Source organism: Rhagoletis zephyria, unplaced genomic scaffold, assembly GCF_001687245.7.
Source record: "Rhagoletis zephyria isolate East Lansing unplaced genomic scaffold, Rhagoletis_zephyria_1.1 Rzeph_scaffold_00519, whole genome shotgun sequence".
NCBI lineage: Eukaryota > Metazoa > Arthropoda > Insecta > Diptera > Tephritidae > Rhagoletis > Rhagoletis zephyria.
The window spans coordinates 23,801-40,154 of NW_016157603.1; the positions used below are offsets into that span (position 1 = coordinate 23,801).

The 16,354-nt window shown below is 34.6% G+C and overlaps 2 protein-coding genes and 1 long non-coding RNA gene across 3 annotated transcripts in view; 1 reads left to right on the forward strand and 2 right to left on the reverse strand.

The window, feature by feature from the left end:
• obst-A (obstructor-A) overlaps positions 1-3,868 on the forward strand; it is a 20,973-nt gene extending 17,105 nt beyond the window's left edge. The window contains exons 3-4 of the mRNA XM_017612258.1: positions 544-747; positions 3,234-3,868. Of these exons, the coding sequence (XP_017467747.1) occupies positions 544-747; positions 3,234-3,490 (461 nt within the window). The 3' untranslated portion in view covers positions 3,491-3,868. The remainder of the gene's footprint in view (positions 1-543; positions 748-3,233) is intronic.
• Positions 3,869-8,796: 4,928 nt separating this feature from the next.
• On the reverse strand, positions 8,797-15,130 carry LOC108360109 (uncharacterized). Its single transcript, XR_001847051.1, has 4 exons — positions 15,121-15,130; positions 12,167-12,174; positions 11,649-11,652; positions 8,797-8,939 (listed from the first exon to the last, which is right to left on the reverse strand). It is a non-coding gene; the product is annotated as an uncharacterized LOC108360109 (long non-coding RNA).
• LOC108360108 (succinate dehydrogenase [ubiquinone] iron-sulfur subunit-like) lies at positions 12,197-13,193 on the reverse strand. The gene has a single exon (XM_017612272.1). The coding sequence runs from the start codon at positions 13,182-13,184 to the stop codon at positions 12,276-12,278; it is 909 nt and encodes a 302-aa protein (XP_017467761.1). The 5' UTR covers positions 13,185-13,193; the 3' UTR covers positions 12,197-12,275.
• Positions 15,131-16,354: the final 1,224 nt, after the last annotated feature.

Here is a 16,354-nt window from a genome sequence, read left to right on the forward strand (position 1 = left end):
TCCTACAAGTTTCTCATTTACATTTTTTCTATAGCTCTTGTCATTTACGAGATAAATGCGAAAAAACGTAAATTTCATGAAAAAATCAGGTTTAGTGGCCCGTACTACCTCGCCGGTGTGAGTTACGACTTCGCCGCAGTGGGCACTTTTGTAGAGCATTTAATGCTGAGAAAATCCCCATTTTGGACTAGGTGATACCATTAAATGCCGCTGAGCTATAGAAATTTAAAAAAAAAATCAAAGTTCCCGTGTATTTTAAATGGAAAATCTTCACACGCCTTGGGCGAGTACTTAAAATTAATATTAAGGGCTCAAACTTTCAGGGAATTTTTTTTTTGGTATTTCCAACAAAATTTCACGATGGGACCGAAAAAAAAAAAATAGTCGCAAAAAAAAAAAGCACCCTAACGTACATACTCACATGTGAACAGTCAAATACGTGCGTAATACATTTTTCTAAGAAAATATTATTTTTATATGTATATGAATATGTGTATTCTTTATTACTTATATTTATGTATTGAATAAATCGATAAATTGCAGAAGAACCGAAATCTACGAAATTTTGTCCCAGAAAAAACGGATTTTTCGCACATCCTGACTCTTCCGTGTGTGATATTTTCTACAACTGTATTGATGGGGATGCATTGGAAATGAAGTGTACGGTTGGCTTGCACTTTGATGAATTTGGTGGAACGTGCGTTTGGCCGGATACTGCTAAGCGCGAGGGTTGTGAAGCCCCACAAAGTAAGTGAAAAATCAAAAATATTCCTAAGTATTCACACATGCGTCTATTTTTGTCTTTCCGCATAGGAATAAGACGTAAGAAAATTATTTCTTCTATTTTGAGGTCAATATTTATAATTTTCTAAATTTGACCCAAACTGGTAAAGCTAAATAAAACCGAATATTTGTTTTAGAATTCATATAAACATGCCGCAGGTCGGAAAATTTTTTTTATTTCTGTAAACTTTTGTAATTTTTCATAAGGCAATTTTGTATTCTCTGTGGTTACTACTATATACATATCTTAAACGGTATTTAAAGTCCGAAAGACGAATTGGAAGACCTGAAGGCGAGTAGATGTTTGATTACATTTTAGCCGTTATTTTTAAGGCCACGATACGAATAAAACAACCAATTTACAATAATACTACCTATTTTATAATATGTTCATATGTGACCTTTAGTGGTGAAAACCGCTGAATTTTAATAAAGAAGGAGTTTTAAAAGCGCCATTCTAAATTAGACCATACATACGTATATATTAACTTAAAGAAAAACTCAACAAAGCCTATATAAACCGAAGTCGCGCATATGGAAACTGTGCATTTAGACATTATGTCGGTTTTCAACCGAAACTGTGCATTTATGCATTACTTCGTTTTTCACATATGCATTATTTCGGTTTCCTAACGAAAGTATGCATATGGATAATTTTGTTTTTTTCTAATATGAATTATGTACTTCTATTTAGTGAGGGTTAACATCCCTAAGCGCGGCCGAAGGCCGCCTACGCAGAAAGAAGTTCTGCGCAAAAATACTTCCGCCCCCTTTTTCCGGCAATACAGAAAAGAGAATTCTACTTAGAAAGAGTTATAATCCCTAAGCGATACCAAAGTCCGCCAACGCAAAAAGAAGGTCTACGCAAAAACACTTCCGACCCCCTTTCCCGGTAACACGGAAAGGAGAATTCAGCTTAGTAAGGGATATTATGCCTAAGCGCGGCCGAAGGCCGCCTACACAAAAATAAGTTCTACGCAAAAATACTTCCGCTCCCTTTTTCTGGCTACACAGGGAGGAAAATTCTACTTAGTAAGAGTTATAATCCCTAAGCGGGGCCGATGCCGACTACGGCCGCGCTTAGAAATTATAACCCTTACGAAGTAGAATTCTCATTTCTGTGTTGCCGGAAAAGAGGCGTGGAAGAATTTTTGTCCAGAACTTCTTTCTGCGTAGGAGGCCTTCAGCCGCGCTTAGGGATTATAACCCTAACTAAGCAGGAGAACATAATTCATATTAGAAAAAACGAAATTATCCATATGCACACTTTCGTTAGAAACCCTAAATAATGCAAATGTGAAAAACGAAGTAATGCATAAATGCACAGTTTCGTTTGAAACAGAAATAATGTCTAAATGCATAGTTTCCACATGCACAATTTCGGTGCCCCGCAGAAAGAAGTTCGCTTTCATGTATGCACTATTTCGGTTTTTGTCATATCGTCGCCTGGATAAAAGATTGTCGTAAGCATCATACGTACATACGTGCGTAACATACGACAATCTTTTACCCAGGCGACGATATGCATTGTTTCGGTTTTGAACCGAAACTGTGCATGTATGCATTACTTCGTTTTTCTCATATGTATTATTTCGGGTTTCAAACGAAAGTGTGCATATGCATAATTTCGGTTGTTGTAATATGTAAAACTTTGCATTTATGCATTATTTCGTTTTTTTTTCGTATGCATTATTTCGGTTTTTTCATATGTATTATTTCAGGGTGCTCTCTTTTTTAAATATTCCCAATGTTTTTCAAGTAAAATTTTTTTATTTTTTATAAAAATATTTTTCATGCTTTGGCCAAAACCATATAATTAAAAGTTTAAAACGTACATTTAAATACCACTCTGTAACAATTTTTCTGAAAGTATATCTATTCAAAAGTTTTGGAGAGTCGTACCATCCTGTTCGTTACTTGTTATACGCTATGTAGTGTGAAGCTGTTATAGGAAACTGCTAAACTAGTTGTCCCCTAAAATGGGACAAAATGTACATAGTACAGTTATGTATACATAAATCTGTACATACTAGATGCGATTCATCGCTTGCGTTAGTGTGTAAGTAGGTACTACGATAACTAGTTTTTAATATTCACAAAGCTTTATTTTATTTTTTTGCCGACAGCGTTTTCGAAATCTTCAAAAGTATACGGAAGTTTAAAAATACAAAGGATTTTTATCATTCAAGTTCCATATGTGCCATATGCCATATATGCCGGTAGTTCTTTTATATAAAGGTTTTACTGGAAGCAGTCGCGTATCGAAAGCAATGATAAACTTTGGGTTCATTTTCCGGTCTTTCCAAGTTTAGAAAAGAATATTAATAATATAAAAAAAAATATTTACACACGTACATATCTACATACTATACATATGTACATATGTAGTATATCGAACTACGTAAATAAATTTAATGATTTTGTTTAACACTATTTCTATTTGTTTTTAGAAAAATCGCCTACTGGCTTCGTGTGTCCCAAGGACCGTGCAAAAAATGACGATAAGGGCCAAGTAGTTACCCATCCGAAGTTTCCCCATCCGACAGATTGTCAAAAATTCCACGTATGTTTAAATGGCGAAGATCCCCGTGACCTTGCGTGTCAGCTGGGTGAAGTTTATAATGAGGAAACCGAGATGTGTGATGCTCCAGAGAACGTGCCCGGATGTGAAGACTGGTACAAGGATTCCGATGACAAAAAGGAATAATATGTTTATGTTTTAACCTTTGGCATCCCGCCTACCGGCACCGTGAACGCAACATCTGCTCAGATTTGATATTCTACGGCGTCGTTTATTGTTACGTTTTTCTCCTTCATATGTAGTATATGTATTTGTATGCACATATGTGCATAATATGTATGTATCAGTATAATATTTTATTGTACTTGATTCGGTTAATTGCCATAGAAAATAAGTCAGCATATTTTCGATATGACAATTTTGATGCAGTTCGGTCCGTTTAAAGGAGCTCTGTTGAACTGCATCAAATTTGCCGTATCGGAAAAGTGCTGTCTTATTCCTATTGGTAATTAATCGATTCACTTGTTCTTTCAGGTGACTTAATTATATATTTTAATACCCAGACATGATTTTTCTCTTCATTTATCTTTAAATTGTTGTCCTCCTTCTGAGAAAAATGCATATGAGGCATTATTTTTTAAGTCGGACGGATTTCTTAAAAAGAATGCCGTCATGTCTCCGATTCGCTTCACATTAAATACATTTATTGAAATGTGCAAGTAGGTATCCGATATCACCTTGGAACCTATTTTTATATTGGAAGCTGAATGAATCATTTGTAATTCGCATACAAAATTTTTAAAGCGAATTACCTCTTTTGTTAGTAATTCAGATCCAATTACCATGCAAATTACGAACAAATCGCTGCTGCCTCTAAATTTTATTGGAAATTTATCGAAACCAGTTCACAAATCAAAGCTGACACTTTTTATGAGTACGAAAAGTAAAGTTTATACAAGTGTACATCACCAATTTAATACGGAAACTTAGCGATAACTTACATTTTGCATCAATTTGGCTGCGATGAAAAAAACAAAACACACAGACAGAGAACTGTCACATCGGAATTCGGAATGAGCTCGAGGAAATGGGGTAATTCGCGATCGTAATTGGGGAACGAAAAAAAGTTATTCAGGGTGCCGTGGGAACACCAGATTATATATATATATATAGGTAAGATTTTTATAATAAATTTGCTTATACCATGTTCTTACCGACATGTTTTCGTTGCTGAAACTAGTTTTCGACCTAAAACTTGTGTTTTCGTCCATGTCAAATCTGCCAAACGAAAACCAGGGCTCGAATCGTAGCAGTCGTGAACGTACTGATCGTTTCTTAAGCAGTGCTTAACATTTGCGTTCAACTCAACGCAGAGTCGCACGAAAAAAAAGTTGACTGGCTAAATGTTGCCTGGCGACCATTCAACCAAAAGTTGAATGCACATTTGAACAATGCAAACACCTTTTTTTATGGCGAATATTTTGATATATTTTTCATATTTTGATATTTTTAGCCATTAAACATTTTTTCCGTGCAACCCTGCGCTGAGTTGAACGCAAATGTTGAGCGCAAAATTGAACAATGCAAACACACTTTTATACTGAATCGCGAGACGATCAGTATGTTCACGACTGTTAAAATCCGAGATACTTACGCATTCTTACGTAACGAGTTGCTCGTTCACGACTGTTACGATTCGAGCCAGAGGCGTGACTATAGGGCGACAGGGCTGGCGAAATGCCACGGGCCCCCGATCCGAGAGGGCCCCGGCACAAGAGACCGCGAGCTCAGAATTAACCTAACATTTTTAACAACACTAAGTACTCAAAATTTATAATTTTTTCAAGTCCTTAAAATCAATTAAAGTGTGACACAACTAGAAATATACGCCGCCACGCTTGAAAAATCTAAGTGTTTCGAAGACGATCGCATTGAAATGTGATTAAATTGCTGACGGTGTTACACATTTTCTTCTATATAAAGTGTATTCGATTTTTTTTTTACAGAAAAAAATTACAAAACCTCCAACAAATTAAAATCCCAAAAATCAACGCGTATTCTTAGAACAATATGATACTAAATTGAATGGGCTATAAAGGCGTATACCCGAGCTTTTTCTAGAAATTCGGATTAAAAAGTTTCAAATTTTCATGTCCGTTTTAAGGTTGGCGATTGTTAATAAATCTTGTACAAGATTTGCAACTTTTTGGTCTACTTGGTTCTAGTACAAGCTATATTTTCGTTAAAAATAAATAAAGAAAAAATAAATGCTCAAAACACACAAAGAAATAGTGTTCCTAATTATATGGCCACTACTGTACGTATACATATATGTATTATTAGTAAAAAACATTTTTTATTTATTATCTCCTTTTAACAAAAAAAAGAATTCACATGTTACATGTTACAGGTACAGGTTGGAACTAATTCTAACTCTTGAAGTTTTACTAGTGGTCCACTTTGGCAGAAAATATTGATTAAATGGCTTTCGAATTGCGTTGCGTTCTGATGAAGTCCCTGTAGATCGTCGTACAGCTTCCTAAGTAAAAACACTATCAGCTGATTGCCAAAAAATGCCTACAGCTGAGATCACCTGTTTCTTGGATTTGCTGTTATCTTTTACAATTTCTTTCATTTGTATTACAATTTATTCCAAATACACCAATACACTCAACCAAAAACCCCGATACACTGAAAAACGTTATAAAGTGTTTTCGTAGGTGGCGAAAACGATTCCCATAATTACTTCTGCAAGGATTAATTTATTGGGATATCGTCAACCCTTAATTTGGAGGTTGAAATAACGGGTAAGTTGCTGAAAACCAGAAAATTCTAGAAATCGATGTCCTTTCGCTTTTTTTTTAAATTGTAGTAAATTTAATATGGAATAAGGAAAAGCTTATTAGGATACCATCAACCCCTAAATTAGGGGTTGAAATAAAGGGTGAATGGCTAAAACCCAGAAAATTCACTGAAAAACATTCTAAAGTATTTTTGTAGAAGACGAAAACAATTTCAAAAATTATTTCTACAAGGTGTGTTTTATTGGGATACCATCAACCCCTAAATTAGAGGTTGAATGGAAATTCGTTCGATCAGCACTTTCGACCACAGTCGAAGGTCGAATGCAACTCATAATAGGAGCCATAATTTTTTCAAAAACAAATATTGCGAAATTTCAAGGATAAAATTTTAATATGACATTTTCAATATTTACCAGCCCTTCTGCACCAGAAACTTGAATCTGTTTAAATTCTACAGGCTTTCCTCATTAATTATATACCCATACATTTCTCTGAATTTTTTAAATAATTTTTGAATTACTGACGTCAGAGTGAAAAATAAAAAACGAAATTTTACTATATTTGGCCCATGGTTTCGCGAATATATATATTTAATTACTTATAGTAGTTCGACGTTATGGAATATTATACTTTGTACGTATGCAATGCAATTGACGTTTTGGAAGTCAGCCACAATTTTGATCTTATTTTTTTTAGATTTGTTCTTTTTAATGAATATCATTTTTAGAATTTTAGTAAACTAAAGTAAAACGATCTTAACTTAAAATAATTTTTAGCAATTTATTAATTTCATTAGAACCGCAAACTCTTTATCCGTTATTATTCGATTAAGTGTGTATCTCAGTTTATTTGTCACTCCTCTTAACGTTTAAACAACACAGCTTTCGCTGCTGGAAAGTGCTGGTTTTGATGAAATTTTCTTTTTCAGGCCTACTAGGAATTTTAATTTTTCCTCGCAAATTAATATGCATTTGATCTCGACCGATTCATTACCTTTCCAATGGTACCCCACATTTGTAAATAGAGTCAGAAATATTGAACTTATAACAGAATTTCGCTGACCCAACTTGATTTTTTTCGATATTTGCCACGCCCATAATTCCAAAAGAAAATTATTTTTACGTCTGTCAGATTATAATTCCTCGTTATAGGGAAATTCTAAATATGTATCAATTTTGGGTATTTTTGCTTTTGTAGTCAGTTAAATATTTCAGCTTTTGCCTTTTTAATAATTATAGTTATATATAGGGTGGCGTCACAGTACATACCTCTAAATGACGAACTTTTTTTAAAGCTTCGTCTATCTTATAACGTACCTTGTGCAAATTTTCATTAATCTATCTTCAATAGTTTCCGAATTACAGAATTAAAAACAGCTTGATGGGTCAAATCTTACACTGTGTGGCGACCAGAAAATCAAAAAATTTTGATTTTTATTAAAATTGCCCTCAGCGGCTCGTCAAACCCCATACAGAACATAAACGGCTTGCAGCAAAGGGATATTTCGCTTGGTTTGTCAAGCCGCTTGTGTAAGCGTAGTTCCCCACGTTTTGTCAACGAAAAATTGAATCAGAAAAATTGCCGAAAACGTACCCTTTTCACACAGGGAAGATAAATAAATTTTTCGAAATTGTACCAAACGTCAGATAAAAATATACCAAATGAAATAAAAATGTACCAACAAAAAACTTTAAACGCTTTCACAAAACAACGAGTGTTTAAAACCAATATACATTAGGTTTGTATAGTAACTTTTCCAGTAAAAAATTGCAGCGAGAGCGTAAAAGCAAAATAGAGTGTAAAATTGAGAAGAACAGAAAATTTGCAAAAAAAAGTTAATGAACACAAAACTGGTAAAAACTTGCAAGTGAATACATAGTTGTTGCACCGCTTTGACATTCTAATGTTAACATTTTGCTATTCATAAATCAGTTTTAAACTCTTAGCTTACACAGTACAGTACATCATTAATATTTTGATTTCCATTCATTTTACTTTTGTTTGTGCTAAACCAATTCAACAGATGGCGGCTTTTGACATTTATTCTTCTTATTCTTCTGCTAGCTAATTTCTGCTAGTAAAAATTTCACTAGCAAGAATTTGCAGCTCCCCCGTGTTGTTACGCTCTCGATTCAGTGCTCTCTTGCAAATTTTCTGGGTTATTATACTCTTTTCCAGTAAAAATTTGTACTGACTATTTATTTGTTACTATACATACCTATTTATCGAACGCCTTTTAAATGAACGTCTTGTAAAAATATACATATATCTGCGGTCATAAATCGAAAAACCTGAATTCGAGAAAAAATATTTTATACATTTGGATTGTGATGTTAACCTTGTGGAGAAACCGAAGGATGTTCGTCTATAACTTTTTAAATAGCTGAGCTTGCGAAATGGGGATTTCACATACACATGGAATAGTAGTTGCAGGATACAATATATAACTCAATTCTTTCTTAAATCGACTTAGCGGTTATTGCTTATGACCACAAATATGTATATCGTCGTTTAAAGTACAAAACCGCGTATCGTCATTCTGCAAAACCGCGTAACTGGCATTTGCTGGTGGGGTGCAATAAGGCCATACGCAATAAAGCCATATTGGAAATAAAGCCATATTTTTTTGGTAATGAGGCCATAAATTCGATATGGCTTTATTTCCAATTACAATTGGTAATTAAGCCATATGGCTTTATTTCGCTTTCAAATTTTTATGTTTCTTTTATTTGAACAATGGAAAAAGTTCGCAACAAAACTACTAAACCGCCTTGAACTACAACGTCACCTTAAACATGCAATTACTCTCCTTCGCGTCCAGCCGCGCCGCGCTCCGCCCTTCACACGCGGCGCGGTGCGGGGAGCCAACAAATGTGCACCCGCCAGGTTATGCACTCGCAAAATTAAAACTTACCTGGGTACATATATTTATTTTTCAATATCCAATAAATCCGGAAATATTAAATAATGATTTATTTCATTTTATTAGTAATAATTTGTATAAATTTAAATAATTCAGTATCAGTTTCAAGAGTGTGTCCAAGGCGAATTTAATAATGAATTACAACAAACACATCATTTGGACGTAATGTTCAGATAAAATTCAGATTCGCCGTTAACACCGCCTTGAGAGTGTCATTTCAGAATATGGCTTTATTTCTTATTTGCAAAATTTTTTGTATGGCTTTATTTCTCTTTCTGATTGGAAATAAAGCCATATGGCTTTATCGCCTTAAATATGGCTTTATTGCCATATGGCTTTATTGCGTATGACCTTATTGCACCCCACCGCCAAACACACCATCAATTTGTCGACTTCAAAAGCTGCATTCGACAGCACTGAAGGGATTTGACTATACGCCGTGATGTCTGAATTTGGTATCCCCGCGAAACTGACACCGCTGTGTAAACTGACGTTGAGCAATACCACCAGCTCTGTCAGAATTGGACCTCTCCGAGCCGTTTGATACCAAACGAGGTTTCATACAATGTGACTCTCTTTCATGAGATTTATTTAATCTGATGTTGGAGAAGATAATAAGAGCCGCAGAACTGACACGCTCAGGAGCAATTGCTGGCGTAGCGACATCATCGGTAGCAAACCCCACGATGTCTGTTCTGCATTTTCCAAGTTGGATAAGGAAGCAAAGCGAATGGGTCTGGTGGTAAACGAGACGAAGTATCCACTGTCATGAAACAAGGGTCAGCGCATTTATAATTTGGAGAAAGTAGAGAATTGCGTTTACTTGGGAACCAGCATTAAGGCCTGTACGCAGCTCTCAAGAAAAGCAACAACTCCATATAAAATGACGTACAAGAAATGGCTAAGAAATTTTCTTCTGTAAAATATTCTTGAGGCAGTACGCAATTCTTAAGAAATTTGTTACGATTTCTACTACGGTTTTCTCAAGTTTTTTGTGAAAAAAGAGTACAAGGAAACCCATGTTTGCAACAGAAATATATGCCCGTTCCTTTATTTCTTGAGGAAAGAGTGAAGCAACAGGCTGTGACGTATCAGATGCCAAAATTCCTTGGATACACACAAGAAATAATGGCAATTTTTTACTTAACCTTTAACACCGATAATAATGTCAGCATCGAAATCCAGCGCAGAATCACTCTAGCCAACAAGTGCTACTTTGTAAAGTCCTCTCTCGACGTCACTCATCAAGCCCGTGTGCAAAAATGAATGCCCCACTTTTTCTAGGACATCGACGTGGGAAAAATAATGCATTTTCGAATGTGAAAGCGGCTGTTTTACCCATTATTTTTTCGATTACTATACATTACTTTTTCCCACTGGGATACTGCAAATCCGCCCCTCAGTTAGAGTTAACATAAGCGATAACTGTTTGGCTCATATGTATGTATATCGAAACCTAAAGTTTTAACAAAATCGATATATAGGGCCATTTTCGCAGTCATTAGTTAACAACTAGAAAAATAGCTGTTTTTAACTATTGATTAACTAATGGATGCACATTACATAGTTAACTGCATTCAACCAATAGTCAAACTGATACTGTGAAATTAAAAATGGTGGTTTAACACTAGCGTATTAGTTAACTAATGACTGTGAAAATGGCCCATATATGGTATTAAATATACCTATATAAGAGGTATTCATATAACATGATAACTGCCGACATTTGTCGGAAGTTTGGAACGTTAGATGAATACCCCTATTAAATATTTCTCACATACTTATTCTAAGACAATATTGCTGGCCATTGATTGAAACGCCAAAATCAGTGATAATTTAATGGTTAACCGAGCTCTGACCGAAGTGCATATACTTTTAAAAGTTTTCAAAATTTGGATAGCTTTAAAAAAATATTTTGAAAAAAAAACTATTTGGATTTCGATATCTATTAAGTAAATTTCTTACTCCAAAATAAAGGTGGCAACCCTATTCCGAAATACGCTGGAATGAATGGTACATATATTGAGCGTATATGTACTGTGTATACATAAAAAAATGCTGATTGAAATTAACAAAATAAAAATTTGTATTACATAGAAGCGTGGTAATCCTGATGGAAAATATTTTCTAACCAAAGTTCTTAACATTACCTTTCATTTTATATCCATACTGCGATGTTTTAGAAAAATAAAAAAAATCCACAACAATGTTGACGAGTAAAAACAAAGTTATAAATGTCACGCAAAGCCACAAAGTTTTATCTGGCATCAGCTTTAATGCCTATTCAGATAACCTTAAAATGCAAACCATTATCTGTGTACAACATTTCATCAAAATCGGTAGAACCGTTTCCGAGAACCCTATGAATATATACAAGAATTGTTCGTTTATTGTAATAAGATAAGATATACATACATACATGTATTAAAAACCCAGTCGGAAAAGTAGTAATGCATTACATGCGTGATAAACAATAGAATGTATTTCTTATGTGTTCTCGATAATATTAGTGCTAACTACGTAATCAGCATTCTAATGTATTCAAAAAGTTCCAAAAATTTCATATTATAACACATTCATTTTTCGATACTAGGTAATGCAAAATTGAATGCCCCACTTTTCTAGGGCATCGCCCTGGGGGAAAAAATGTATTTTCGAATGTCCCACTGGGAAGAAATCAATTGAGAAAGATGCGAATGCAAGTATGTTAAAATGTATGAGCGTGGTCGAGGTATATTCCTAATAATTGCCGCAATATTGCAACCTTGTTGCTGAAACTCTGCAGAAATCACACAATATAATTTTTATACTGGATTTGATTTTGTAATGAGCCAACAGATTGTCAAAATTTTGTTCGTACAACGCTTAAATTTTTTCGTAACCCGTTATGCTCTCTCATAAAAAATAACAGTGACGTAGTTATTGATGCTCGAATACAAGAATGATAGAATACAAGATTGCGCCGATCAGAGAGGATTTTTGTGTGACGTCACACTGGTGCAATTGCGAGAGAGAAATGCCAAAACGTGAGCAAGAATGGAAGGAGAAAAAATGTCTGTCAAATTCGTTAAGAGAGGAATAGCGGTCCGAGATCGGCGCAACGTTTGTATTCTTTCAATCGTGGGTCGAATACACTCTACATACTTATTTATGTTTGTATACATATGAATATGTGTTATGAACATAGTCCAATACTGTTACGTTTGATAAAGTTCTTGGTCAAGTATGATTGCTTTTAAGTTGTTTACTTCAATAGTTTGTCCGTTGCAAGCAATGGATTTGGTTTGTTTTTCAAACCACTTAACAATTGTTTCAATTTAATTATTGCTTCTCCAGGGTTTAGTCCTTTTGGACACGTGTTCGTACAATTTAATATGCTGTAGCACCGATAAATGCTGTAGGGATCGCATATCTGCTTCAAGCGTTCCTCGGTCATATTATCTCGAGAATCTATAACCCATCGGTACACTTGCATTAATACTGCTGGTCCCAAATATCGATCACCGTTCCACCAATATGACGGGCATGCTGATGTGCAGCAGGCGCAAAGAATGCATTCATATAAACCGTCCAGTTTTTTGCGATCGTCCGCATGCTGAAGATACTGTTCCTTTCCTTTTGGTTCTTTAGGATTTTTACGTTGTAGCCATGGCTTTATTGCGCTGTACTGATTATAGAAGTGGCCCAAATCCGGAACGAGATCCCGAACAACATACATGTGAGGTAGTGGGTAAATTTTCAAAACTCGGGAAGGATTTTGATTAATTTTGCATATGCAAGCTAGTGTATTGATGCCTCCAATGTTCATGGAACATGAACCGCAAATTCCTTCTCTGCAAGACCGTCGAAAAGTGAGTGTTTGATCCATTTCATTTTTTATTTTGATTAGAGCATCAAGGACCATAATGCCACATTTGTTTAGGTCTATCTGATATGTTTGAAGTCGTGGTGATTCTCCAGGCTGCCAGCGATAAATTTGAATTGTCTTCATGACGGAAGCGACCTTAGACGGCGTTGCACCCACCGATGTTTTAGTAGCGTTCGGTTGGGATTGTGGACTATCTGGTGGTTTTTTGTAAGAGTCTTTGCACAAAAGGCGTGCATGCGTCGATTTTCCATAGGATAGACGACCTATTTCAAGCAATCTTAACATTTATGTAGATCAAAAGGCCTCAAAAGCCGTTTGATATTTTTATTTTTATTTTTTTTTTTGAAATAACAGGAAACTTTTCCTTAAAATGACAAGAATCTTTAAAAGACCCTTAAAAAGCCAAGTTATCCTAGCAAGATTAATGACAGCTTATATTGATATATTTGATATTTCTATTTGTGTATGTGTCAAATAAAATAAAGCACTGCCAAAAAATTTTAAGAAATAACCCAACAACCAAAATAAACTTAGAGAAAGCTTTTTTTAAGTTTACAAATATAAACATTAGCTTACAAAACGTAGATTTTAGAGGCAGCGGACGAATTAAGACAATCGGCAAGCAGACAGACGGATGGTTTTGGCTAAATCGACTTATACCATGTTCTGACCGACATCGAAAACATGTTTTCGTTGGTAAAACTGGTTTTCGACCTAAAACTTGTGTTTTCGTCCATGTAAAATTTGTCAAACGAAAACTAGTTCTCGCTAAAAACCACTTGAAAACTCACGTTCCACTCATTCCATTCGGTGTCTGCACTAGTTTTTTTCGATTATTTATCGAAGTGGAAGTCATATTTTATCATCTTTAATACGTCATTTCGGATTTATTGTTAATTGGCTGGCCAAAATAAAGTAAGCATGGAAGTAAGAGATTGTTAATGAAAAGAAATTGAAGGAAAAGTATTTTGGTTTTGTTTTTGTGTAGCAAAACTTTAAACAAAGGATGAAACAAATGTCAACGAAAACACCAACAGTCGGTGTGAACAGCCTTCAGCCCACAATCCCAAAACTCGTTTTCAAGGTGTTTTCGTTGTCGGTCAGAACATGGTATTAGCTCAACGTTCTGATCATTTTGCCTAGGGATGCGCGATACCGATACGATATTCAATATATCAATATCGTTGTTCAACATATCGGTTAATTTATATCGATATCAGGTGTTGCGATACGATATCGATACAATATTTTGTTTCAATATTTGAAATATCGGAAAATTTTCTCCACGTTCTCTAGGCTTCTGTACTGAAAATAAAATTGAGTACATAGTTGGAAAATGTGTTCGGTCTCGCAAAACAGGTTTTGGCATAGTAACCATGAAGAAAAAAATTCATTAAAATATCAAAATTGCTTAAATCAGTTTGCAATTCTCAATAAATAAATGCTCGTAAATTTATTTCTTTAAGAAAATCTACAGCAAAGGCAAAATACTTCTTGCATAAAAATAATATTAGCTAGCCAAGACAAATCAGAGCTGCTGTATGGCATTTTAGGCTTTAGCAGATTCAATTGATCATGAAATTTTGTATACCGAACAAAAACTTAAAAATTATGTTTTTTGAGGTCATCTGGAAATCCCATTGAACGGTACTATTGTACTTCACATTTAGAAATACATACATATGTACGTATGAAGAGGTGTGTCTCTTTGAAAGTACTAGACATGCTTGTGAGGAGGGGTAAATCGAAGTTGCAGAACTCTGGTTACTATTTTTTCAAACTCATTTGAGGCATTCACAACGGTGTCGTAAGTGTAGTATTTTTGTTTGTCGTAAACTTTAAAAGCCTAAATAAATGTTTAGAGATCTTGAAACGACAACCAACTATTTTTTAACACTACAACAATTCATAATATGACTTTAATAATACTTTCCAAACCCCATTAATTTATTTTTTAGGCGTTTAAAGTTTGCGGCATACAACAATACGACACTTACGACACCGTTGTGGATACCCCAATTAAAGTGCATCTTATCCAAAGTAACTTCGTTATTTGAATTTATGCTTACTCGTCTTTTAATTACAAATATACGAGGTGCGCAAAAAATATCTTTGTTAGCCATTTCGTTTTCGATATTTCCGATATTCAATATATCGATATTATTTTAGTAGATATCGGTAACGGATATTGTGAATTTAGAATATCGCGATACCGATATACCGAATTTTCATTGGCGATACCATCCCTGATTTTGCCAAACATTTATGTGGGCCTATATCTTGTTCTTCTGGTACTTACAAACATGGACCAAATTTATAACACCATTTCATGTTCAGTACGTTCGCCACCGGTACTTATAAATAAAAAACTAATAGAGATATTATAACGCGCAATTAGTTAGGAGGAAGTACCTTTATTCTACTTTAATATAAAATTAATCGCTTTAGAATACTCGTTCCATTTCGCAGTTTCTTGCATCTTTCAATTTGCAGCCAAAGGCGACTTCCATTATTATTCGTACGTTCGCGACCTCATGTTTGTTGCTAACATAATATAAAGATATAGGCTGGCTTCCAAAACGTATCAATACAATGTTTGGAAACTGTTATACTGCGGTATTCAAACTGTTTGTATATGCAAAGTTGCGACACATTGTAACCATATACATTGCATATTTTAAATACTCAATATACCAATGAACAATTTTTATGAATTTTCCATTTTTAAAACACCAATGGTAACCAATAAAAAACGAAGCATCAACTTTGTTTCTGATGCGCTAGCGATGCGTTTCGATAAATTTTCGGATGCGTTTTGGAAAAGTATACATCGTCAACATTTTTTAGTTCGGCGTTATTGAACGTTATACTTGTACGTATGCAAAGCAATTGACGTTTTGGAAGTCAGCCACACTTGGCAAAATGCTATCGAAACATAAAAAAATAATAAAAATTTGTTTTCCTTGTTTTTTGGACTTATATACATATCGTCGTTTAAAGTACAAAACCGCGTAGCAACAAAATGTAAAACCGCGTAACAAGATAATGCAAAACCGCGTATGTGAGGTTGCATAAATTATTTTCTAGAGAGTAAAAACACTCATATTTCAAAATGATTCTCTTTTTTATAAAGCAATCGTATTTCGGGATAGTATATTTCAGGACGAATGGATAAGGATTGAGCCGAGAGCTTGTGTGAGCAAATCCATATTTTGGCAGCAAATGTCAGTTACGTTTTGCAGAATGACGATACGCGGTTTTGTACTTTAAACGGCGATATATATAAAGTAAAGTATACTCTTTCTGTAGTAATCTCTTTCATATCACATATTTTCATTTGTTAATTTAAAAAGAAAGAAGATTTCAATGCAGTTAAAAAAACTAAATTTGATTTATTTAAGGAGACTTTTATGAATTTTACTGAAAAGACTTTAAATACACTCTAAAAAAATTGT

What these genes read in the sequence shown, in the direction of transcription:
- LOC108360108 (XM_017612272.1), bottom strand. Translation starts at nt 13,184, where the DNA reads ATGTTAAGATTGCTTGAAATAGGTCGTCTATCCTATGGAAAATCGACG.